The sequence below is a fragment of the Drosophila sechellia genome, chromosome 2R (assembly GCF_004382195.2).
Source record: "Drosophila sechellia strain sech25 chromosome 2R, ASM438219v1, whole genome shotgun sequence".
Classification (NCBI taxonomy): domain Eukaryota; kingdom Metazoa; phylum Arthropoda; class Insecta; order Diptera; family Drosophilidae; genus Drosophila; species Drosophila sechellia.
In genome coordinates, this window is record NC_045950.1 from 16,807,605 (window position 1) to 16,830,444 (window position 22,840).

The window sequence follows — 22,840 nt, forward strand, 5'->3', positions numbered from 1 at the left end:
ACCGAAAAGTCCTGTTAGACGGTTGGAGTACCTTATCGAGGGATATAGTCAGGGAGGAATACAAATATCAAATAAACGACAGCGCAGTGAACCCCGAATGCTGCAAAATGTGCAAAAGTACACAAAGAAAATTGCAATAACAATTTGGCGCAGACGAAAGCTGGTGGAAAAATAAAAATAATGCACAATAAAATAGAATTATTTAACGAAAAACAGTTGAATTTCGGGTGCCTTTTTTTTCTGCTTTGCTCGGTCGTTCCTCGCTGCACACTGCATTTGCATAGAAAAATTCAAATTAAGCGAAAATGTGCAAAATGCTGTGAATGGATCTCAGTTCGTGTCCCTCCCCCCGCCCACATGTCTGCCTCTCTCGCTCCCACTCCCCAATTATTTGGCCAGGCAAATGCAACAAATGAATGGTCAAATAAGAGCAGCGCACAAAGAAATGGCCAGCTGGAAATGAGCAGCCAAAGCAAAGCAGTTGACAGAGAAGGAGATAACAAGGTGCGAGCGGGATGGGGCACGGACTAGAGCGAGATGGCCTGCGATAAATAGCACAGTCGAGTGCCTAAAGTGTTCGTCTAATGACAAAGCAAATTGTGTGCATTTGCCGGCACAACAGCAATGGCAACACTAAAAAGTGAAACCGAACACAATGTCGCAACTTGAATTCGAACTGGGAGGAGAGCTTAAAGTTTGCTGTAATTATCCAACGGGAATTTCGATGGAATAAGCCTCTTCGGTAAGCCAGCCACAAGTGCAAGCAGTGCATCTCTTGCGTACGCCTCTCTCTCTCTCTTGCATGCTATGTCCCTTCCTGTCCCTTCCTGTCACTCAGAACACGGCAAAAATAACAATCAACATCGCTTGAGTTGCATCTCGGCTAATTGTTGTTGCCGTTTGAGCTGCTTAATTAAGACGTCGACGACAGTAGCTCCATTGCTGACTTTCTCTCTCCCACTACACTGGAAGAAATATTACTTGATTGTGAACAACTCAAAATCATCTAAAAGAATGAAGAATGAATGAAGATCGCTCGACTATTATAAACAATATCATTTTACTTTCAACTTAGTTACCTACTTTTTGCAAAAACGATGTTTTGAAGTATTTTTGTGGTGCATTGTGAGTTTTTTCGTTCCATCACTCTGGCTATCCGCTTAACGTGCACGGCCTTTCTTTGTTTTTATTTGCATAGGCCAGCTCCGCAGACCCATCCACATCCGCATCTGCATCCGCAAGGCAAGTGTCTGATGCAAGGCATTTCAACGTTAACGGAAATGTCATCGCTTTCTTTGGCCCTCAACTCGATTGAAGAATCAAGAGTGGCACTCAGCTCATGTAGGAGTGGTATTGTAACTGCTTCCGTTTGACACATTTCGAATTCGCCCATCGATGCAATTTGTTTTCGAGTTTATTCTTTTACAAGGTCCATCCTCAGTTCAATCGCATTATTGCCACGGTCGCCTTATTATACCACACATTTACATAAAATCCAGAGCAGCTCGAATTGCATTTAGACCAAAATTGTGTCTTACACTGGCACTTTCTAAGTGAAGAATTTCTTATGATAGTATTCATAATATGATAGAAATTAGTGAACTGATCAAAATTCCACAAAAAGCTGCAACACAATCTACGAAAATGGGTCAACACCTACATTTTCCAAATAGTTTTCACAGCGCATTTAGAACGAAGGAGCCAAGCGGCATCAGCAGTTTTTCCCCAGTTCGTTCTCTCTTGCCGACTTTCCTTCACATGCCAGCACAATTGCCTTTGTCCATCTTGGCCGGCTGTCATCTGGCTTTTTTCACATTTCCCTGTCTGTTGGCCGTTTTTGCTCCGCTTTCGATTCCGTTTGCATTATGTCCTGGGCACTTCGTGCTCCGTTCTTCTGCGGCCTGCATTGTTCGAATGTAAATTCCGCTGCCTTGAGTCCGCGCAGAGTTTACGGTTCGAAGAACTAAATGTCAACAGTTTTCATAAATCTGCCACTGGTGGTGGACATCATCAGCTCAGCTCCGTCTCCACCAGGCACGCCCCCATTCCCATACCCACCCACACCCATTTTCATTCCCATTCCCGTGCTCCAAAGTCCGTACTCCGGACTTGGTCTACTCAAAGTTATCTTAAGTGCTCCGAGTGGAAACTGTCAGCCGTTCTGTTCTGTGCTTGTTTGCTCGCTGTTTGTTTGCTGCTTGCTGACTCTTGGTCAACTGTTTTTGACAAGCTCTTTAATATAAATCACTTTCCCAAATGGTTTTTCAATTTTCCCCAAGGCGTTTCCAATGTTTTCTATAAGCAGATGAGTGCATTAGCCGTGCAGAAATCTCTCTGTCTTGGTGCTTAATATCCTTTGCCAGCAAGTCTTGCTTATGTATTTAAGTCCTTTGCTTATTATAATGCAGTCAAAAACTGCATCCTGTCAAAACAGTTTATTGTCAATAAGGTTGAATGAGCCAATAGATATTTTTTGTGCAAACTTAAATAGTATGTTGTGTTTACCATCAGTGTAAAATTCAGCAGTTGGAATTCTTTAAAAAAATTTCCATTTTTAATTAAGTGTTTAGCCATATACTATATTGTGAACTTAAGAATATTCGAAAATCAATGAGGGCTTGTTTTGCATATCCCGGAATTTCTTGGCAATTACTTTCCATTAGCAGGGCATTGTAATGCTAACCACAACTTTCAACTTTCGCTACTTTTGGCCCAGCCACCGAAAACAGAAATTGGCCAAGGCTCGACCGAGGTGGCACTACAATAATATTTTATGGCATAGCATTAACTTGGCCATTGACAGGTCCAAATCGACACCATTGTGTCTTGGCCGAAGTCAAAAGTGCCGTTGCTCGGAATTCGATTCGGGAAAACCAGTTCTCAGCGACAGTGAACCATCAGCTCGCCGGGATTCCATGTCCATAAGATGGCTGATTTTAATCGCGTAGAGCATCGTTGGGGTTCACTGTGTTTTCACATTCCTAGAACATTGCCAAACATGAGTCGTCAATGCAAATTAGTTGCGGACTGACCCAAATCGGATGGCCATAAAATTGGTCGAATGGTCCAAAATCGGTTTAGTCGTAGCCGGGGCAAACGCCTAAAATATGTATTAGCCAGAATGAAGCTGCCACTGCTGCTGTTGCTAATCCAGTCTTGTGCCCTTGTGGCCAGAGGTAAGCCCCAGAATTTGTAGTGTTTAAGTGAAAGTACAGTGCACACTCACCCCTGACGGCCCCTTGTTCCACAGCCACTCCTGCCAGGCACTGGCGTCGTGCACCCACCCATGGAGTTTTCAATGTGGATGTCTATGCCTACAATAAGCCCCGGATGAACTTGGTGCGTCGCCAGGCCATCGGAAGTCGATCCACTCAGGATGCTCCCTTAATGGATCACGTGCTGCAGCAGATCTCCCAACACAGCCGGCGATCCACCGAGCAGAGGTCCCACTATAGGAACCTTGACGAGGACTTGGAGGTCCTGCCAATGCCAATTGCTGTGCAGGAACAAGCCAGCGAGCTGAACAAAACAATTGAGAGCCCGGCCATAAACATGCAATTAATGCCTCTGCAAATGAACTCGACTATGCACGCACGGGAGAATTTATACTCGAACGAGTTCCATGTGCAAAGTATTGGGACCAAGAAGATAGTGCAATTGAATACCCTGACCAGCGACCATGAGCGTAAACCAGTCGTCGAAGAAGTTATGGCCCAGCAGCAGCAGGACCAGGAGCAGCAGGAGCCGTTGAAGGGGAAGCTGACCCTGCCAGTGCTGCCCGAGAACAATGCAGAAGAAACAGAAGTCCTTCCTGCAACGAACAAAGTTGGCGAGGCAGACGCAGCGGGGACATCTCCTGCGGGGGAATCCCTGACAAGTGTGAAGAAAACCATGGCCCCGAGTGAGACAATTATCGATAAGCCATCGACAGGAATGCAGCAGCTTGTCAGCCCGACGACAGCGGAGAATGCCGGTGACACCGGCACAAAGACTCAGTCCGGAGTCCAGAGAAAGAAGGACGAACAGAAGGCCGGACCGCCACGTCCTCGTCCGAAGACCAAGCGAAAGCAAAAGCCAACAGGAGCACCAACGTTTAATGAAACTGATATAAAGATGACAGCGAACCGAGTTGTCACTGCTCCAGTTCCTGGTCCTGTTCGTCCTGAAACTAACCCCATCGTGGGACCAGGTTCTGGCCCATTATATGCGAAGCAGCCGGCGAAGGAATTGGAAACACAATCACTATCGCCGGAAATCAGCACGCATCGTCCTTTGACAACGAAGAGCAGGGGCAAAGGCAAGGGTAAGGGTAAGGGCAAGGATAAACGTCGCCAGGGCTCCCAGAGACGTCCCGCAATCGCTGGCGTAATGGAGGAGGAAATTGAAACTACGACAAATTGGTGGCAGATTCTCCCATATGCGGAAATTAGAAAATTTTTGAATACAATTTACGATACCATCGCCGATGATGACGGCGACGAACGTGCCACGGTTGATGTGTGAGACCGGAGTATTCGTTACGACGGTTGGACTTGGGGTTTTTGGGGTTCCGGTTTTAGTGTTTATAGAGGGTCCGACCAAGTGACGAATTGAATTTCCGCTAAGATTAAAATTTAGCAAGTAAGTCGTAACTATTGACGCTTTATGTTTACATCAACTAGAAAGTAAAGAGAAAATAAAGATTTGTGAATCCACTAGAGATGCTGTACAAAAACTATGAAGCCACTTCATTGATTTCCCCACATTTTAACCACTTTCCCTTTCTATGCAAATCTCTGCTCCCATTAATCATCATAACCATCATTTCACAGTCATCAAAGCCTCCATTTAATGCGGGATGCTAGGTCAACAAAGATGACTTAATTAAAAGTCCCCCGATCAGAAACAATAACTCGGCTGGGCACTTAAAAACCCATCCATTCATATCTGAATAAACAAATAGAGAACTCCCGAGCCCGGTCGCTATACTTCTAGCCAAACAACGCGCAGACAGCTTAATGGGCATTAGACCCCAGACCTGTGGCGTTGCGGGTTAAAGTTGAAAGTGGTCGAACGGCTTCCAATCCCAGTCCAAAAAGTTCACGGTATTCAGGTAAAGCGTGAATCGAGTCGACATTAATGAGCTGAGAATGAAATTCACCGTCTGCCTGCCTGCGTCCAGTAGTGAGTCAGCCTCAATAAATCTTGGCCGCTGATTGATTGAGCCTAATGAGAGATGATAATATAAATGATTAAAGCACATTTATTCATTGCGGATATTTATTGAACGGCCAGCAAGATAAATTTCTGTTTACTCGAGTGATTAAAAGTGGCTCGACGCAAAAGTTTTCTTTTTCTTCTTAATCCCCGTCTCGACTTGGGCTCAATCTCGGCCAGAATAAAAAGCTGTGGTCCACTAACGTTGTGGTTTAATTCAAAGATTTTCAGACCAGCCATTGGAGGAGCTGGTGGTCGAATGGTGGTACTTTCCACTGTCTGTACAAGTGGCACACTGAATGCGTGGCCCTCGTAGAGGTGCAGTTGCCAGTCACAAAGATTCGGGATGAGTTGGCACTTCACAGTGGAGTTGGACGCAATGAGATTCGCTTGGGTCACATTCAGCTCCCTGAGTGGCTGCAGTGCCTCATCTGGATGCTCTGGCGCACCTTCGCACCTCCGAAACAAAACGCATAATTGGAATAAAACAATCCACGTGTATGATCGAATGGCCTGAACGGAGCTCATTTCAATTTCACCTACCACTTCTTCAGGAAGCCAAACTTGGACTGGTGGTCTTACAAAAATTTACCAGGTGGAGTGGGGCAACTGAAACCAGTTTGCCTGAATAGGTTCGCTTGGAGTGCTGTCATCTTTGTCAAGTCAAATGAATTATCAATACAGTTTCAATGCTCTTCATCTATGAGGCATTGGACTTCAGACCGAGGAATGAGACATTATATTTGTGTATTTAAAATGTTGTTTTCAGTAGAATGTAGTTTCTTATGTATAAGTAAAGCTTTTTATTCTTTAAAATATTCTTTAAAAAAGTAATATTATCATATTTCAAACATTTTTTTATTTTAATTTATGTTTTTTAAAGTCACAAATGTGATTGCTTGATTTTTCTCAGTTTATTTGTTGGTGGTTTTTCTTCTACTGGACTTATTAAGAGCAAATGTTTGCCATTTTCACCCAACAATCTTACGAATTGAGCTTCTTCGGGCTTCATACAGAGGCGCGGATAATAGAAGCACAGAGAGGTGACCGAGTGAGGCATGGTCTCAATCGATAGCTTCTTTTCCGGATATAACACGTCACTGTACTTATTGTTTACTAGGTGTACTGATTTGACTATTTGACATTTTGGAAGATGAGGAAACAATACGCATAGGTCACTGGCGGTTTTTGCCTCTGTTGTTTCGTCCGTAGTTGCGTCTGTTGTCGCCTCCGTAGTTGCATCTGTTGTTACCACCGTAGTTGCATCTGTTGGTACCACCGTAGTTGCATCTGTTGTTACCACCGTAGTTGCATCTGTTGTTACCACCGTAGTTGTTGCATCTGTTGTTGTATCTGTTGTTGCGTCGGTTGTAGAATCCATTGTTGCTGCCGTTGTGGTCATAGTTGTTGTCTCAGTGGTTGGATTTGTTGGTGGGCTTGTCGGTGCTTCTGTTGGTGGTTCTGTCGGTGGTTCTGTTGGTGGCTTTGTTGGTGGCTTCGTCGGTGGCTTTGTTGGCGGCTTAGTTGGTGGCTTTGTTGGTGGCTTTGTTGGTGGCTTCGATGGACGATTGGTTGGTCGTTTTGTTGGTGGCTTTGTTGGTGGCTTGGTTGGTGGATTTGTTGGTGGCTTCGATGGACGATTGGTTGGTCGTTTTGTTGGTGGCTTTGTTGGTGGCTTGGTTGGTGGATTTGTTGGTGGCTTTGTTGGTGGCTTTGTTGGCGGCTTAGTTGGTGGCTTTGTTGGTGGCTTTGTTGGTGGCTTGGTTGGTGGTTTGGTTGGTGGATTTGTTGGTGCCTTCGTTGGTGGATTTGTTGGTGGAAGTGTCGGTGGTTCTGTAGGAGGATGCGTTGGTGGCACATAAGGTGGGTATGGGTAATATGGTGGCGGAGCATAAGCCAAGGGATCGTAGTATCCATATAACGGTGGCCAATAGTCTTCAGGAACAGGTCGAATTTTCATTTTCGGATTACTGACATGGTCCGTGGTGAAACCTGTGAATCTTCTTACAAGTCCTGCAACATCCCATATTGGAATTCGCACTTGGACCTGAAAGCCGGTGACAATCGTAGTAAGAAAATTAGGTGCTGCTGCGGCCAGACAGACCCAGGTTATAAAACCTCCAAGCAGCTTCATTCTTCCAGAATACTGAAGTGGAGCGTTTCCTAGAGTCTTTATATATTCCAAGTTTTTTCATAGAAATAGTGGATTAATAATTACTGGTCGCTTTTAAATATAAGTTGATCAAATCAAGCTCTGTTTCTTAAGGTACTTTTGGATGTGATGAACTCGAGATGTATCAGATGGCTCCACTAACGATATTAATTATTTACTACATACTTGTCTTGGACCTAATCTTTAAATCTATCTAGTAATTGATTTGTTCTCTGTCATTACTTATTCTTATCAGATTTGGCTTGGCTGTCTTTAACGGCTTGAATCTGGAACGGGTTCTTCTTGGTATGGATGGTGCTGATAAACTTTATAAACTTCATAAACTTTAGCGTGTTCATCGTTCTATATAAGAATCCTCAATTATCATCAAACAAAAATTAATATATGTAATATATATATATAAAATAAAATATAAATAAATATATTTATATAAATATAATATATTTTGTATTGTTGTTACAGAACACTTAAAGTCTTTGATTATTCCTTTTCTTAATTAACTTGTAAATATATTTACTTCTAGAGGGTTTCTTTTGTCGTTGTGGAACCGATTTCCAGGGTCCTGACTTCGACCTATAGGGTCGTTCTGCTTCTTTTGTAAATAGTGGAGGATATGACACGCCTCCAGGCGATATTAGAAGCATGGGCTTGCCGAATCCGTCTTCTAAGCGTACATATTGGGCTTCCTCTGGGTGAGCACATAAGCGAGGATAGCTATGGCACAACGTCGTCACAGACTGCGGCGCCGATTGCACTCTAAGTTGAAGATCAGGACGCATAAAGCCAGAAGACAATAGCATTCCCTCTAGACTGAGCACCGTCGGAGTTGATATAGGGCTACTCTGGATCTGACTATGATGGAAATGTATTGGAGTGGCGGTTGTAGCTCGTAAGCTTCCTTTTTTTCCTCTGATTCGGGAGGATACAATTATGGATCCAGTTGTAGATGAGCCGGTTGTTGAAGAGCCTCCTGTTGTGGAAGATCCAGTGGTCGATGAGCCTCCAGTTGTCGATGAGCCTCCTGTTGTCGATGATTGTTCAGTGGTTGAATTTGTTGTAGGTGAGATTGTACTCGAGGTAGTTTCTGGTGATTCCGTTGTTGTGGACGTGGATGTTTTTTGTGTTGTTGTTGTTTGCCTGGTGGTCGTATCTGGAGTTTTGGTTGTGGTGCTTCTCCTTGTAGGTTTTCGTGTTGGCCTGGGTCTAGGTCGATTTGGGATCGGTGGTCTGAGAGGCCGCAGTGGGCGCAGTGGTCGCTGTGGTCGAGGTGGCCTTGGTTGAGAGACTGGAACCGGTACAGGCACAGGCAAAGGCTCTACCGCTATCAGCTCGCTTCCAGGAAATATTCCATGTTTTTTATTATAAAGTTCCTGCATGATCGCGCCGTAATAGGCGTCCCAAGGAGAGGGTGTGATCGGTTTTTCCGGTGCCACCTGTGGTGGTTGTGTGGTGATTGTGGTACCAAATACATTAGATAGGCGCGAATAAAGATCATTCACATCCCAAAGTGGACCGTTTAATCTAAATGCTCCCTCTGAACTATCACTCCTTACTGTGGTTGAGCACAATAATATAAAAAAGGCGAGCAACGAAATCATTGTCGTGATCGAATAGTCCACTCTAATGCCTAGATCCAAACTAAACCTGCAACCAAGCTGAAAATTCGTTTTTATAGACATATAGATAATAAATCACTGATTGTGCCCTGGAGCTATAGACGAACGAAGAGTTTTAAAAGATTAAACAATTGAAAATCCAGTAAGTTTTCTGTGAGTCAGTGAATGGAATCAACAGATCTGCGTTCTGTCTTGGTAACTTTCCATGTTAGAGCCCCTTTTTTGTTTTTCCAAAACAATCCTAAAGACAGTCGAGATGTATCACAAACTCTTAAATAGCAGTAAAATAGCATTGACTCGATTTCAAATTTAAAAACGATTTAGAATTACATGTGTTTAATTTATATTCCCTGATATTTTCACTGCCAATGTACACATTTTCATATATGGCTACCATACAATAAATGATACCTCCTCTCTTACATTATTTGCAATATACGAATTTTCGTTCGTGTTTTGTAAAACAAAGCAAATGATATCCGCGATTAATTAAAAATTTTACTTATTCCTATGGGTTTTCCTTATAGCGCGCCACAATGCAGGAAGCTTTTGAGAGTAGGCGGATCGTCCCTCGACTGACGAAATCAACAATAAGGGCTTTCCATATTCATCAGCCAGGCGAACAAATTGCGCCTCTTCCGGTTTCAAGCATAGACGGGGATAAAAGTGGCACAGGGAAGTTACGGACTGGGGCATCGACGTTATTGTGAGTTTCTGCTGGGGCTTAAATACTGTTCCTTCTGGATTCGTTTCAAACATATTGGATTCCATTTTTTTAAGGTTCACTGCCTTGCCAGATTGACAGATAGGAAGAAGCGGGTAATCATTGCAAATTGAATCTGAAACTGTTGTTTGTGAAATAGCTGTAGATGTCGTTATCCTTCCAGTTGTTGTAGACGTCGGAATTGCTGTGGAAGTTGTCGCTGAATCTGATGGACTTGCAGTGGACGTAGTCGTAGAGTCTGATGTTGAAGATGTTGGTATCGCGATGGATGTTGTACTACTTTCGGTTGTTGTTGAGGTAGTTGAAGTACTTTCGGTTTTTGTGGTCGTCGAACTTTCAGTGGAAGTCGTCGTAGAATCTGATGGACTTGCAGTGGACGTAGTCGTAGATTCTGATGTTGAGGATGTTGGGATCGCGGTGGATGTTGTACTACTTTCGGTTGTTGTTGAACTTTCAGTAGAAGTTGTCGTAGAATCTGATGGACTTGCAGTGGACGTAGTCGTATAGTCCGAAGTTGAGGACGTTGGGATCGCGGTGGATGTTGTACTACTTTCGGTTGTTGTGGTCGTCGAACTTTCAGTGGAAGTCGTCGTAGAATCTGATGGACTTGCAGTGGACGTAGTCGTAGATTCTGATGTTGAGGATGTTGGGATCGCGGTGGATGTTGTACTACTTTCGGTTGTTGTGGACGTCGAACTTTCAGTAGATGTTGTCGTAGAATCTGATGGACTTGCAGTGGACGTAGTCGTAGAGTCCGATGTTGAAGATGTTGGGATCGCGGTGGATGTTGTACTACTTTCGGTTGTTGTGGACGTTGAACTTTCAGTAGATGTTGTCGTAGAATCTGATGGACTTGCAGTGGACGTAGTCGTAGAGTCTGATGTTGAAGATGTTGGGATCGCGGTGGATGTTGTACTACTTTCGGTTGTTGTGGACGTCGAACTTTCAGTAGATGTTGTCGTAGAATCTGATGGACTTGCAGTGGACGTAGTCGTAGAGTCTGATGTTGAAGATGTTGGGATAGCAGTGGATGTTGTACTACTTTCGGTTGTTGTGGACGTCGAACTTTCACTAGATGTTGTCGTAGAATCTGATGGACTTGCAGTGGACATAGTCATAGAGTCTGATGTTGAAGATGTTGGGATAGCGGTGGATGTTGTACTACTTTCGGTTGTCGTTGACGTCGAACTTTCAGTAGATGTTGTCGTAGAATCTGATGGACTTGCAGTGGACGTAGTCGTTGAGTCTGATGTTGAAGATGTTGGTATCGCGGTGGATGTTGTACTACTTTCGGTTGTTGTTGAGGAAGTTGAAGTACTTTCGGTTGTTGTGGACGTCGAACTTTCAGTAGATGTTGTCGTAGAATCTGATGGACTTGCAGTGGACGTAGTCGTTGAGTCTGATGTTGAAGATGTTGGGATCGCGGTGGATGTTGTACTCCTTTCGGTTGTTGTTGAGGTAGTTGAAGTACTTTCGGTTGTTGTGGACGTCGAACTTTCAGTAGATGTTGTCGTAGAATCTGATGGACTTGCAGTGGACGTAGTCGTTGAGTCTGATGTTGAAGATGTTGGTATCGCGGTGGATGTTGTACTACTTTCGGTTGTTGTTGAGGAATTTGAAGTACTTTTGGTTGTTGTGGACGTCGAACTTTCAGTAGATGTTGTCGTAGAATCTGATGGACTTGCAGTGGACGTAGTCGTTGAGTCTGATGTTGAAGATGTTGGGATCGCAGTGGATGTTGTACTACTTTCGGTTGTTGTGGACGTCGAACTTTCAGTGGAAGTCGTCGTAGAATCTGATGGACTTGCAGTGGACGTAGTCATAGAGTCCGATGTTGAGGATGTTGGGATAGCGGTGGATGTTGTACTACTTTCGGTTGTCGTTGACGTCGAACTTTCAGTAGATGTTGTCGTTGAATCTGATGGACTTGCAGTGGACGTAGTCGTAGAGTCTGATGTTGAGGATGTTGGGATCGCAGTGGATGTTGTACTACTCTCGGTTGTTGTGGACGTCGAACTTTCAGTGGAAGTCGTCGTAGAATCTGATGGACTTGTAGTGGACGTAGTCGTGGAGTCCGATGTGGAGGATGTTGGGATCGCGGTGGATGTTGTACTCCTTTCGGTTGTTGTTGAGGTAGTTGAAGTACTTTCGGTTGTTGTGGACGTCGAACTTTCAGTGGAAGTCGTCGTAGAATCTGATGGACTTGTAGTGGACGTAGTCGTAGATTCTGATGTTGAGGATGTTGGGATCGCGGTGGATGTTGAAGTACTTTCCGTTGTTGTTGAAGTCGAACTTTCAGTGGATGTTGTCGTTGAATCTGATGGACTTGAAGTGGACGTAGTCGTTGAGTCTGATGTTGAAGATGTTGGTATCGCGGTGGATGTAGTACTACTTTCGGTTGTTGTTGAGGAAGTTGAAGTACTTTCGGTTGTTGTGGACGTCGAACTTTCAGTATATGTTGTCGTAGAATCTGATGGACTTGCAGTGGACGTAGTCGTAGAGTCTGATGTTGAAGAAGTTGGGATCGCCGTGGATGTTGTACTACTCTCGGTTGTTGTGGACGTCGAACTTTCAGTGGAAGTCGTCGTAGAATCTGATGGACTTGTAGTGGACGTAGTCGTAGATTCTGATGTTGAGGATGTTGGGATCGCGGTGGATGTTGAAGTACTTTCCGTTGTTGTTGAAGTCGAACTTTCAGTGGATGTTGTCGTTGAATCTGATGGACTTGAAGTGGACGTAGTCGTTGAGTCTGATGTTGAAGATGTTGGTATCGCGGTGGATGTTGTACTACTTTCGGTTGTTGTTGAGGAATTTGAAGTACTTTTGGTTGTTGTGGACGTCGAACTTTCAGTAGATGTTGTCGTAGAATCTGATGGACTTGCAGTGGACGTAGTCGTTGATTCTGATGTTGAAGATGTTGGGATCGCAGTGGATGTTGTACTACTTTCGGTTGTTGTGGACGTCGAACTTTCAGTGGAAGTCGTCGTAGAATCTGATGGACTTGCAGTGGACGTAGTCATAGAGTCCGATGTTGAGGATGTTGGGATAGCGGTGGATGTTGTACTACTTTCGGTTGTCGTTGACGTCGAACTTTCAGTAGATGTTGTCGTTGAATCTGATGGACTTGCAGTGGACGTAGTCGTAGAGTCTGATGTTGAGGATGTTGGGATCGCAGTGGATGTTGTACTACTCTCGGTTGTTGTGGACGTCGAACTTTCAGTGGAAGTCGGCGTAGAATCTGATGGACTTGTAGTGGACGTAGTCGTGGAGTCCGATGTGGAGGATGTTGGGATCGCGGTGGATGTTGTACTCCTTTCGGTTGTTGTTGAGGTAGTTGAAGTACTTTCGGTTGTTGTGGACGTCGAACTTTCAGTGGAAGTCGTCGTAGAATCTGATGGACTTGTAGTGGACGTAGTCGTAGATTCTGATGTTGAGGATGTTGGGATCGCGGTGGATGTTGAAGTACTTTCCGTTGTTGTTGAAGTCGAACTTTCAGTGGATGTTGTCGTTGAATCTGATGGACTTGAAGTGGACGTAGTCGTTGAGTCTGATGTTGAAGATGTTGGTATCGCGGTGGATGTAGTACTACTTTCGGTTGTTGTTGAGGAAGTTGAAGTACTTTCGGTTGTTGTGGACGTCGAACTTTCAGTATATGTTGTCGTAGAATCTGATGGACTTGCAGTGGACGTAGTCGTAGAGTCTGATGTTGAAGAAGTTGGGATCGCAGTGGATGTTGTACTACTCTCGGTTGTTGTGGACGTCGAACTTTCAGTGGAAGTCGTCGTAGAATCTGATGGACTTGTAGTGGACGTAGTAGTAGATTCTGATGTTGAGGATGTTGGGATCGCGGTGGATGTTGAAGTACTTTCCGTTGTTGTTGAAGTCGAACTTTCAGTGGATGTTGTCGTTGAATCTGATGGACTTGAAGTGGACGTAGTCGTTGAGTCTGATGTTGAAGATGTTGGTATCGCGGTGGATGTAGTACTAATTTCGGTTGTTGTTGAGGAAGTTGAAGTACTTTCGGTTGTTGTGGACGTCGAACTTTCAGTAGATGTTGTCGTAGAATCTGATGGACTTGCAGTGGACGTAGTCGTTGAGTCTGATGTTGAAGATGTTGGTATCGCGGTGGATGTTGTACTACTTTCGGTTGTTGTTGAGGAAGTTGAAGTACTTTCGGTTATTGTGGACGTCGAACTTTCAGTAGATGTTGTCGTAGAATCTGATTGACTTGCAGTGGACGTAGTCGTTGAGTCTGATGTTGAAGATGTTGGGATCGTGGTGGATGTTGTACTACTTTCGGTTGTTGTGGACGTCGAACTTTCAGTGGAAGTCGTCGTAGAATCTGATGGACTTGCAGTGGACGTAGTCATAGAGTCCGATGTTGAGGATGTTGGGATAGCGGTGGATGTTGTACTACTTTCAGTTGTCATTGACGTCGAACTTTCAGTAGATGTTGTCGTTGAATCTAATGGACTTGCAGTGGACGTAGTCGTAGAGTCCGATGTTGAAGATGTTGGTATCGCGGTGGATGTTGTACTACTTTCGGTTGTTGTTGAGGAAGTTGAAGTACATTCGGTCATTGTGGACGTCGAACTTTCAGTAGATGTTGTCGTAGAATCTGATTGACTTGCAGTGGACGTAGTCGTTGAGTCTGATGTTGACGATGTTGGGATCGCAGTGGATGTTGTACTACTTTCGGTTGTTGTTGAGGAAGTGGAAGTACTTTCGGTTGTTGTGGACATCGAACTTTCAGTATATGTTGTCGTAGAATCTGATGGACTTGCAGTGGACGTAGTCGTAGAGTCTGATGTTGAATAAGTTGGGATCGCAGTGGATGTTGTACTACTTTCGGTTGTTGTTGAGGTAGTTGAAGTACTTTCGGTTGTTGTGGACGTCGAACTTTCAGTGGAAGTCGTCGTAGAATCTGATGGACTTGTAGTGGACGTAGTCGTAGATTCTGATGTTGAGGATGTTGGGATCGCGGTTGATGTTGAAGTGCTTTCGCTTGTTGTGGCAGTCGGAATTGCCGTGGATGTTGTCGTTGGTTCCGTTGATGAACTAGTGCTAGACGTTGTCGTAGAGTCCGATGTCGAGGATGTTGGGATCGCGGTGGATGTTGAAGTACTGTCGGTTGTTGTTGAAGTCGAACTTTCAGGGGATGTTGTCGTTGAATCTGATGGACTTGAAGTGGACGTAGTCGTTGAGTGTGATGTTGAAGATGTTGGTATCGCGGTGGATGTTGTACTACTTTCGGTTGTTGTTGAGGAAGTTGAAGTACATTCGGTTATTGTGGACGTCGAACTTTCAGTAGATGTTGTCGTAGAATCTGATTGACTTGCAGTGGACGTAGTCGTAGAGGCTGATGTTGAGGATGTTGGGATCGCCGTGGATGTTGTACTACTTTCGGTTGTTGTTGAGGAAGTGGAAGTACTTTCGGTTGTTGTGGACATCGAACTTTCAGTATATGTTGTCGTAGAATCTGATGGACTTGCAGTGGACGTAGTCGTAGAGTCTGATGTTGAATAAGTTGGGATCGCAGTGGATGTTGTACTACTTTCGGTTGTTGTTGAGGTAGTTGTAGAATCTGATGGACTTGCAGTGGTCGTAGTCGTGGAGTCCGATGTGGAGGATGTTGGGATCGCGGTGGATGTTGTACTCCTTTCGGTTGTTGTTGAGGTAGTTGAAGTACTTTCGGTTGTTGTGGACGTCGAACTTTCAGTGGAAGTCGTCGTAGAATCTGATGGACTTGTAGTGGACGTAGTCGTAGATTCTGATGTTGAGGATGTTGGGATCGCGGTTGATGTTGAAGTGCTTTCGCTTGTTGTGGCAGTCGGAATTGCCGTGGATGTTGTCGTTGGTTCCGTTGATGAACTAGTGCTAGACGTTGTCGTAGAGTCCGATGTCGAGGATGTTGGGATCGCGGTTGAAGAGCTATCGCTTGTTGTGGATGTCGGAATTGCCGTGGATGTTGTCGACGACTCCGTTGATGTAGTTGTGGTGGTCGATGTGGATGTTGTTATCCTTTCGGTTGTTGTGGTGGACGTGGGCATGGGTGTGGATGACGTCGTCGAATCGGATGTAGTGCTAGTTGGCATGGTTGATGTTTGACACGCTGGAAGATGAGGAAAGACTGCACAAATCGGCGTTTCAGTTGTTGAAATAACCGCTGTTGTCGTTGGAACCATCGGAGTTGTTGTTTGTGTGACTGTCGGTGTTGTTACAGTCTGGTATCCGAAAGGTCCGTACGGGCTGTAATACCCATAAGGGTCATAATTAGGAACGTTTTGGTATGCACTGGCCCAATAATTATTATAATAGTTATTTAGATAATCGTTGTATTCGACATTCTTTTGATTGTTATTCGGCTGGTTTGATGGATTTTGATTATTAGTATTTCCTGAATTTATTCCGATTCCAGTCAGCCTCGAAAATATTGTGGAAGCATCCCACACTGGTATCCTTATCTTTATTGATTGGCCCCATGCCTGACAGACTAGAATAAGCAAAAAGCTGGTGGTATTTAATATCATTCCGAGCTGGGTTTAGCGGGCACTCCGTCTGGCCTAGAACTGAAATGGTAGCGACTAAGAACCTGGTGTTTTATACAGAGGACAGATGTCGTAAAATTGAAATGACACTATACGGAAACAAAAGAATGGATCAAATTCGCTTCATAAATTGTACGTTTTTTAGGTTTCGTAAGATCGTGTCTATGCTCAACAAAACTTCTAAGCTAACGAGCGACGCCTTCGGTGGTGAAAATTCTAATTAGTTCTTATAATTAACTTTTACCCGCATTTATTGTTGTGGTTCTAGTTTCTGAACATAACATTCGCGGACTCTTGAATCAATTATATAACAAAAGAAAGCCCATTAGTTCTTCGCATGATTTTGTTTTGACTTTATTGAATAAATTAAATGTTGTTTGTCGTCTGAAATACACTAAAGTTGCTACTCTATTTCTTTCCCTCGTACCCGAAGTAAGGAGATGGCTGAGCCCTGCGGTAAATATTCTGATATGGAATATATACAGGCTCGGACTGCGCATCAGCTGATGCCACTGCGGAGCCACGGACGTAGATCTGATTGGAACTGATGCGGTGCAGATCGTAGGGATTGATCAGAGAGCTGTGCACATAGCGATAAGGCAGAGGAGTGGTCTGAATCCGCGCATTCTGCACCGCCGTGGACGTGGTGTCCGTGTTTGCGGGTGACACAGCAGGGGAAGTGGTCGGAGATACCGTTGTTGTGGGTTGAGTGGCCACGGCATTCGAGGTGGTATCGGATCCTGGCGAAGTAGCCACTGCTGTGGAGGTAGTTGGAGAAGCAGTGGTTGTGGATTGGGTGGCTACAGCGGTCGAAGTGGTTGGTGATCCTGTAGATGTGGGAATGGCGGTCGACGTCGTAGGAGATCTCGTAGAGGTAGGAATGGCGGTGGACGTAGTTGGAGTTCCCGTGGACGTCGGAATGGCGGTGGAGGTCGTAGGCGTAGGCAATGTAGTGACCGGAGCGGCAGTCGTCGAGGTCACTTGGTTATTATTATTATTATTTAAGCTGGCTAAGTAAAGGCTATACAAATACGCGTTGTAAGCCGCCTGAGCCTCGTAGTACTGCTGCCACTGGCTGCTGTAATACTCATTCAGGTAAGCCTCGTACTCCGCTTGAGCATTGCTGTTGCTTGAGGAACCAGGACGTGAGCCACCTCCTCCGCCACCGCCGCCACCACCACCACCGCCTCCTCCTGTTAGGGCCGAGACTATGCTTCCCACGGTGTAGACGGGAAAACTGAAGGACTGACCCCAGGCCTGGCCAGTCAGCAGCAAGACCAATCCTATGGCCTTAAACAACATTATGAAGAGAGTTTCTACGGTGCTTCGGTTAGTTCAGAACTAATGTGTTGGCTCCATGATGCGAAGAGTTTTATACATTTGGTCGGGTGTCATAAATTGAATTCGGTCTGAGACCTACATAGGACCGGACTAAAACACGAGCTTCAGATCAAAATGCGATCTGGGCTTGGTGGAGACGCAAAGCGTTCATTTGAATTTTTATTGTTTTGGCTAGCGAAATCACAGAAGTGAACTGAAAGCTTATTTCACATAACTTAGTAGACTAATGAGCTCTCATAAAGAGCAGAGTTCTACTTAACGAACCAACTGCAAAACAACGCTATTTTAAAAAACATCTTGATTATTAGTTTCTTTATTGACAATAATAGTAGGCTAGCCAACTCGATAATAATAGGGCGTAGGCCCATATATAGGTCTATAGTAAACGTATCTAGTTGGAGTTCTATAATAGAGGAGGGCAGTGCTTTGCGGGGGATTCGCAGCCGGACGTTTGGTAGTCCGCTGCAGAATTTTGTTAACCGGCTGCTCGACATCATCCAAATCGTACTTGATGCGCGATCCATTCTTAAAGTCTATATAGTCAACATCTTCATCGTTCTCGGCTCCATTGGCATCTTTTTCTACAGCTGGCTTTCGAGTGGTAGTAGTGGCCTGGGCAATGAAGTCTGACAGAACGGCGGGCGAAATTGTGGGAGATCCTGGCTGCTGCAAGCCCAGAAGGATTCCGTGCAGAAACTGCTCCCGTACCTCGTTGTTGGTTTGATCAGAATTCACGATCTCATCGGCCTGAGGCTCTTTCATGATCGCACTGTTCGTGATAGCCAGTGTCTCATCCTGGGGCCTCAGGATGGGTATCTGTGGCTGGGCTGCCGACAGCGCCAGTAGATATAGCCAGGGTATTGCTGTTCGAATCTGCTCCTGACCCGAGTTCACATCACTTGCATTTGCCAGTCGGCTGGCCGCGACCACTGAACACAGTAGAAATCCGATCAGTTTCATATCGAAACGCGGTCGACTTTAAACTAAGTTTGTCTGCGCATTGGGCTTGCATATTTAGCAAATGTCTGCACCGCAAGATATTAAAATGCTAATTTAGGTTCATTAATAAGTTGGCGATCAGAGAAATCGATCGCGTCTCTCTTAGTTTTCTTTATTTTCTTTGTGTTGTTTATCTTATTTTTATTTGTTTACTCTCGGCTAGTTTGAACTGAATTAGCAGCAAATATGTGTTTGCGACAGGTACTTTTAAGTGGGCCTATTTTACTATGAAATCAAAGTTAGTATTTTGTTTTCCCTTCTAAATCTAAAGAAATTTACACGAAATCTCAGTTCGTTTGGTATAATCGTTTGCCAGTTTTAATAAAGATTTAAAAAAGTGTACTTTATTTTTTAGCTACGTACTTAATTGGCTTTTGTAATTGCAGTGGATATGGTTGGAGTTGTCTTAGTTGTGGCTTGCGTCGCCGGCGACTTGGTTTGCTTTTCTTTCGAGGAACAAATCGCACTTTAATAGGTAGAAATTGTCGTAGTCGTCGCAGTAGAGGTTGTAGGAATGGATATGACTGTGTTGGAAGCTGCGTTGGTTTAGGGCGATGGCGGTGTCCACGACGACCATGGTGACCAGGTGTCTTATAGGACCATATCACATATGGTCCGTAGCTTTCGTAGGGACTATAAACTGTGTAAAGTCCATAATATTGATTGTAGGCCGCTTGAGCCAGATAGAACTGCTGCCATTGATTGCTGTAATACTCGTTCAGATAGACATTGTAATCCGACAGAGTCTTGTTCTTATGATTGCTGCTGATCGATTTGGGACGAGAGTTAAGACCGCTTCCTGAGATCTGAAAGCCCAAATCTTTAAGATCTATACGCACGAGTTCTCCCAAGGACTGACCGGCTAACATAAAAAGTAGGCCGACTATTTTAATCGACATTGTCTTAAAAAGACTACACGTCTCAGCTCGGCTTTTACAGAACTGATGCTAACGCCTTTGGGTTCCGTAGTTTTATAAATCTTTCACGGGGTCATCACATGGACTGAAGCTCAAAGCTTTGAGCCCAGAATGTGAGTTCAACCCACGATTTACATTTTTATAGACTTGGCTAATGGAAAGCATAACTTATAAGCCGCCACAGAGCGATGACCTAACTTATCTATCCCTAATCGTCTCGGATCAAAGGTATCAAATCAAGAAAAGGCATTAATTTTACATAATTATAACCGCGTCGAAAACATTCAAATCAAAACAGAGTAAAACGTGAATATTCATCATCATAAAAAATTATTTTATTTATATTTTAGTCCGGAAAAGTCAGGTGGGGCTCTTCAATTGTTCACTCATTATTATACATACAAGTATGTCGGGTCATACTAAAAGAAATCAAATTTTAAACCAATTTAATCTAAAATTTACAATTCCCGCTTACCTGCCATTCGTTCTCAAAAATGGGAATCCTAAAGGATTGCACATTGGTCGTCTGGGATTTGGTGGACATCAGATTCCGTACCAAAATCCGGCGTGGAACACCTTGTCTTACAGTCTTAACTCGTGTGCGTGTCAAAACCACTGGACTTGCAAATGACCGATAAGGATTCCAGTATTGCGGCTCCTGGGAGACATCGTTAAAGGCTCTGGAATTCAGGTTCACATACTGGATATTTGGCTGGCGGCTAAACAAGGACCTTAAGAAATTCCGAAGAGGAGTGTTGCCTGAATTGCCGTTGCTCAAGTTACTGATAAGTTGAAAATTTTGGCTAGTTGCGTTCGCATTGATCGTGAGATTCCTTCGCAATCCGTTGCGAAAGAAATGTCTTCCGCCAAGGACCTGAACCTGCGACGAGGACGGGTATATTACTTGTACGCCAGGTGATCCAAAAACTTGGTAATCCTGTCCTGCAATCGTGTTAGCTTGGAGCAGCAGAGCAAGACCAATCAAAGTGGCTAACATGACGGAGTTTTTAGTTAGGCCTTCTTAGTTCTAGAGTTCTTTTTTAGATTATGCCAGGCACTGTTGGTTGCCAGCTCTTATATAATCAAAGGCCAACACTTATCTAAATTGTTATTAATGGATCGATGTTTAGGGTCGAACGCTTATAAATTGAAGTCAATTCGATTGCCCAAGAAATATATCCAAGTGTCAACTTGTGTCTAGAAGACATATATTCTGGGCACACCAACTTTAAAGATTAAGTTAATACGGGGAACTGTGCGTAAGTGACCTTTTTCATGAAGAGAACGTTCAACTATTCAACTATAAACAACTTTCTTTGGTTCATTGCTGTTTGACATGTTTTTTCTCCCATGAATTCCAAGTTAGACAATCTTTCGCGGATTTCATCGGCACCAGTGATGTTTATTCCAACATCTGCCACAGAGAAATAAAATAGATTTAATCACTTTTCATCTGGCCAGTTGGCTTTTTGGCAACAAAAATGCTGAACCGTTAGCTAGCTAATCCATAACGCCGATCTCAACAAATAAAAGCTTGTAACTTGTTGGGCGTGTTCTGAGCTGATTTAAATAGCCAAACTAATTTATATGCTGACTTGGCAGACGCAGTGTCTAGACGTTTTTTTTGTAAAAGATTGGACTTTTTACCAGAATATCATTTGAAAACGTTTGAGAACTGGGTTAATGTTTATGGGCAATAACTAAACGGGTTGCCTTTCGCATTTCTTTTGGCGAATGTGACGAGTATAAAAGCGCAGCGGATGCCATCTGTCAATCAGTTCAAAGCGAACACCCTCTTCACCATGAGCACCAAACTGGTACTCTTCCTGTGCCTGGCGCTCTTCGGAGCCATGGCTATGTCCAATCCCCTAGAGGAGAATCTAGGGCAGAACTCGGAGGTGGAGAACAGCCAGGAGCTGAACAGCGTCGAGGAGAACGACGCCGAGGCGGATCCATCGACGTGGCGCAAGCTCTTCGGCAGCGAAGGCAGTGCGGGCAACCTGGTCGTCACCTTCCCCCAGACCACATCTACCACCACCAAGAAGCCCAAGACTACCAAGCGGCCTTACTACCCGTACCCACCCAAGTACCCGCCCTACCCGCCTTATCCTCACTACTCACCGTACCCGGCTCCGCCGTACCCCTACCCCGGCTACTATCCACCACCCCCACCACCGTATCCATATCCATATCCATATCCCGGACATGGTGGACATGGTGGACATGGTGGACATGGCGGACACGGCGGACATGATGGCGGACACGGCGGACATGATGGCGGACATGATGGCGGACACGGCGGACATGATGGCGGACACGGCGGACATGATGGCGGTCACGGAGGACATCATCACCACACGACGACCACCACCACAACGACCACCACCAAGAAGCCCAACCACCCACACTATCCACCACCACCACCCTACTACCCGCCGTACCCATACTACCCACCCCCACCACCACCACCACCACCTCCACCACCGAACAACGATTCCGGTGAATCCATCGAGACTCCCACCAAGATCTGCAAGAAGTTCTTCGGCATTGGACTCGTCTGCACGTAGGCCATAGATCTTTACACCAACATTTAAAAGCAGCTCATTATTTATTTATTTATAATTTATTAATCGAATAAACAATTGGCGAACACTCAGCTTGTTTTTGGTGGGATTGAAATTTTTAGCTTGACTTTCCATTCCAAATGCACTATTAAATTCGATTGCATCTAAATTTCGAGCATCGATTTATCATGCCCCGCGGCATTTCACACTTGTCATCTTGAAGACATATTCATTTGGAATGGTCCCACAAGATTTGTTCGAATTGATACAAAATCTCAATAAATATGGTTAGGCTGTCAGTGGGTTCAACGTTTTGTGTCGCCACAGGTGCCGTGGAGATTGGTTCCTAATTGACAGCGACAGCCTCATTAACATGATTGTCAGCCAACGACGGATCTGAGTTTAAGCTTTTATTATGGCTGTCGATGAACATTTTCCATTCCCTCGAGACACTCTTTACACATTCAAATTCCCCATTTTTGTGGGCCAGCAAAGTGAGATGAAGTCGTAAGCAGGCCGGCTGATGACTTCATTGCCAGTTAAAGGTGGTCGCGCTCATTATAGAGATAAGGTTCGAACCTATTGTTCGTTGACGTCTGTCATCTAATAGTCGGCTTATTTATCGGGATCTTGTGCGCCGACTTTCTGGCGACACTAATTAAATGTCCGCCAGCCATTACTAAATCAAAACAGATACCAGGCGAGGAGGACAAACAAAACATCCAGAAGATGCCGATAGAATGGCCAGACTAGTTAACCATT

The 22,840-nt window shown here is 44.5% G+C and overlaps 10 protein-coding genes across 10 annotated transcripts; 2 read left to right on the plus strand and 8 right to left on the minus strand.

The window, feature by feature from the left end:
* Positions 1-3,082: 3,082 nt before the first annotated feature.
* Positions 3,083-4,708, plus strand: LOC6610124. Its single transcript, XM_002034697.2, has 2 exons — positions 3,083-3,176; positions 3,251-4,708. The coding sequence occupies exons 1-2, from the start codon at positions 3,122-3,124 to the stop codon at positions 4,501-4,503; spliced, it is 1,308 nt and encodes a 435-aa protein (XP_002034733.2). The 5' UTR covers positions 3,083-3,121; the 3' UTR covers positions 4,504-4,708.
* Positions 4,709-5,241: 533 nt separating this feature from the next.
* Positions 5,242-5,754, minus strand: LOC116800620. Its single transcript, XM_032716545.1, has one exon. It carries the CDS (start codon positions 5,722-5,724, stop codon positions 5,260-5,262), a length of 465 nt encoding a protein of 154 aa, XP_032572436.1. The 5' UTR covers positions 5,725-5,754; the 3' UTR covers positions 5,242-5,259.
* Positions 5,755-6,030: 276 nt separating this feature from the next.
* Positions 6,031-7,345, minus strand: LOC116800621 (extensin). Its single transcript, XM_032716547.1, has 2 exons — positions 6,992-7,345; positions 6,031-6,823 (listed from the first exon to the last, which is right to left on the minus strand). Exons 1-2 carry the CDS (start codon positions 7,328-7,330, stop codon positions 6,080-6,082), a joined length of 1,083 nt encoding a protein of 360 aa, XP_032572438.1. The 5' UTR covers positions 7,331-7,345; the 3' UTR covers positions 6,031-6,079.
* A 477-nt stretch (positions 7,346-7,822) lies between these two features.
* Positions 7,823-9,288, minus strand: LOC116800572 (mucin-2). Its single transcript, XM_032716306.1, has one exon. The coding sequence runs from the start codon at positions 9,046-9,048 to the stop codon at positions 7,837-7,839; it is 1,212 nt and encodes a 403-aa protein (XP_032572197.1). The 5' UTR covers positions 9,049-9,288; the 3' UTR covers positions 7,823-7,836.
* On the minus strand, positions 9,288-16,239 carry LOC116800571 (serine-rich adhesin for platelets). Its single transcript, XM_032716305.1, has 2 exons — positions 10,143-16,239; positions 9,288-10,067 (listed from the first exon to the last, which is right to left on the minus strand). Exons 1-2 carry the CDS (start codon positions 16,237-16,239, stop codon positions 9,484-9,486), a joined length of 6,681 nt encoding a protein of 2,226 aa, XP_032572196.1. The 3' UTR covers positions 9,288-9,483.
* Positions 16,240-16,582: 343 nt separating this feature from the next.
* LOC6615838 (cell wall protein DAN4) lies at positions 16,583-17,574 on the minus strand. Its single transcript, XM_032716391.1, has one exon. It carries the CDS (start codon positions 17,557-17,559, stop codon positions 16,666-16,668), a length of 894 nt encoding a protein of 297 aa, XP_032572282.1. The 5' UTR covers positions 17,560-17,574; the 3' UTR covers positions 16,583-16,665.
* A 321-nt stretch (positions 17,575-17,895) lies between these two features.
* On the minus strand, positions 17,896-18,576 carry LOC116800592. The gene has a single exon (XM_032716392.1). The coding sequence runs from the start codon at positions 18,556-18,558 to the stop codon at positions 17,932-17,934; it is 627 nt and encodes a 208-aa protein (XP_032572283.1). The 5' UTR covers positions 18,559-18,576; the 3' UTR covers positions 17,896-17,931.
* Positions 18,577-18,888: 312 nt separating this feature from the next.
* On the minus strand, positions 18,889-19,529 carry LOC116800593. The gene has a single exon (XM_032716393.1). The coding sequence runs from the start codon at positions 19,494-19,496 to the stop codon at positions 18,942-18,944; it is 555 nt and encodes a 184-aa protein (XP_032572284.1). The 5' UTR covers positions 19,497-19,529; the 3' UTR covers positions 18,889-18,941.
* A 296-nt stretch (positions 19,530-19,825) lies between these two features.
* Positions 19,826-20,567, minus strand: LOC6615260. The gene is made up of 2 exons (XM_002039623.2): positions 19,990-20,567; positions 19,826-19,933 (listed from the first exon to the last, which is right to left on the minus strand). The coding sequence occupies exons 1-2, from the start codon at positions 20,509-20,511 to the stop codon at positions 19,907-19,909; spliced, it is 549 nt and encodes a 182-aa protein (XP_002039659.1). The 5' UTR covers positions 20,512-20,567; the 3' UTR covers positions 19,826-19,906.
* Positions 20,568-21,295: 728 nt separating this feature from the next.
* On the plus strand, positions 21,296-22,166 carry LOC6615254 (extensin). The gene has a single exon (XM_002039624.2). The coding sequence runs from the start codon at positions 21,317-21,319 to the stop codon at positions 22,079-22,081; it is 765 nt and encodes a 254-aa protein (XP_002039660.1). The 5' UTR covers positions 21,296-21,316; the 3' UTR covers positions 22,082-22,166.
* The last annotated feature ends 674 nt before the right edge of the window (positions 22,167-22,840 follow it).

Bases quoted from the DNA above. Each gene is read 5' to 3' on its own strand.
- LOC6610124 (XM_002034697.2), top strand. From the start codon at position 3,122: ATGAAGCTGCCACTGCTGCTGTTGCTAATCCAGTCTTGTGCCCTTGTG. The intron at 3,177-3,250 runs GTAAGCCCCAGA...CTTGTTCCACAG, and splicing joins TTGTGCCCTTGTGGCCAGAG to CCACTCCTGCCAGGCACTGG.
- LOC116800620 (XM_032716545.1), bottom strand. From the start codon at position 5,724: ATGAGCTCCGTTCAGGCCATTCGATCATACACGTGGATTGTTTTATTC.
- LOC116800621 (XM_032716547.1), bottom strand. From the start codon at position 7,330: ATGAAGCTGCTTGGAGGTTTTATAACCTGGGTCTGTCTGGCCGCAGCA. The intron at 6,824-6,991 runs GCACCAACAAAT...CGTCCATCGAAG, and splicing joins CAACAAATCCACCAACGAAG to CCACCAACAAATCCACCAAC.
- LOC116800572 (XM_032716306.1), bottom strand. From the start codon at position 9,048: ATGTCTATAAAAACGAATTTTCAGCTTGGTTGCAGGTTTAGTTTGGAT.
- LOC116800571 (XM_032716305.1), bottom strand. From the start codon at position 16,239: ATGATATTAAATACCACCAGCTTTTTGCTTATTCTAGTCTGTCAGGCA. The intron at 10,068-10,142 runs GTAGTACAACAT...CAAGTCCATCAG, and splicing joins AAGTTCAACAACAACCGAAA to ATTCTACGACGACTTCCACT.
- LOC6615838 (XM_032716391.1), bottom strand. From the start codon at position 17,559: ATGTTGTTTAAGGCCATAGGATTGGTCTTGCTGCTGACTGGCCAGGCC.
- LOC116800592 (XM_032716392.1), bottom strand. From the start codon at position 18,558: ATGAAACTGATCGGATTTCTACTGTGTTCAGTGGTCGCGGCCAGCCGA.
- LOC116800593 (XM_032716393.1), bottom strand. From the start codon at position 19,496: ATGTCGATTAAAATAGTCGGCCTACTTTTTATGTTAGCCGGTCAGTCC.
- LOC6615260 (XM_002039623.2), bottom strand. From the start codon at position 20,511: ATGTTAGCCACTTTGATTGGTCTTGCTCTGCTGCTCCAAGCTAACACG. The intron at 19,934-19,989 runs GTAAGCGGGAAT...GATTTCTTTTAG, and splicing joins TTTTTGAGAACGAATGGCAG to TATGACCCGACATACTTGTA.
- LOC6615254 (XM_002039624.2), top strand. From the start codon at position 21,317: ATGAGCACCAAACTGGTACTCTTCCTGTGCCTGGCGCTCTTCGGAGCC.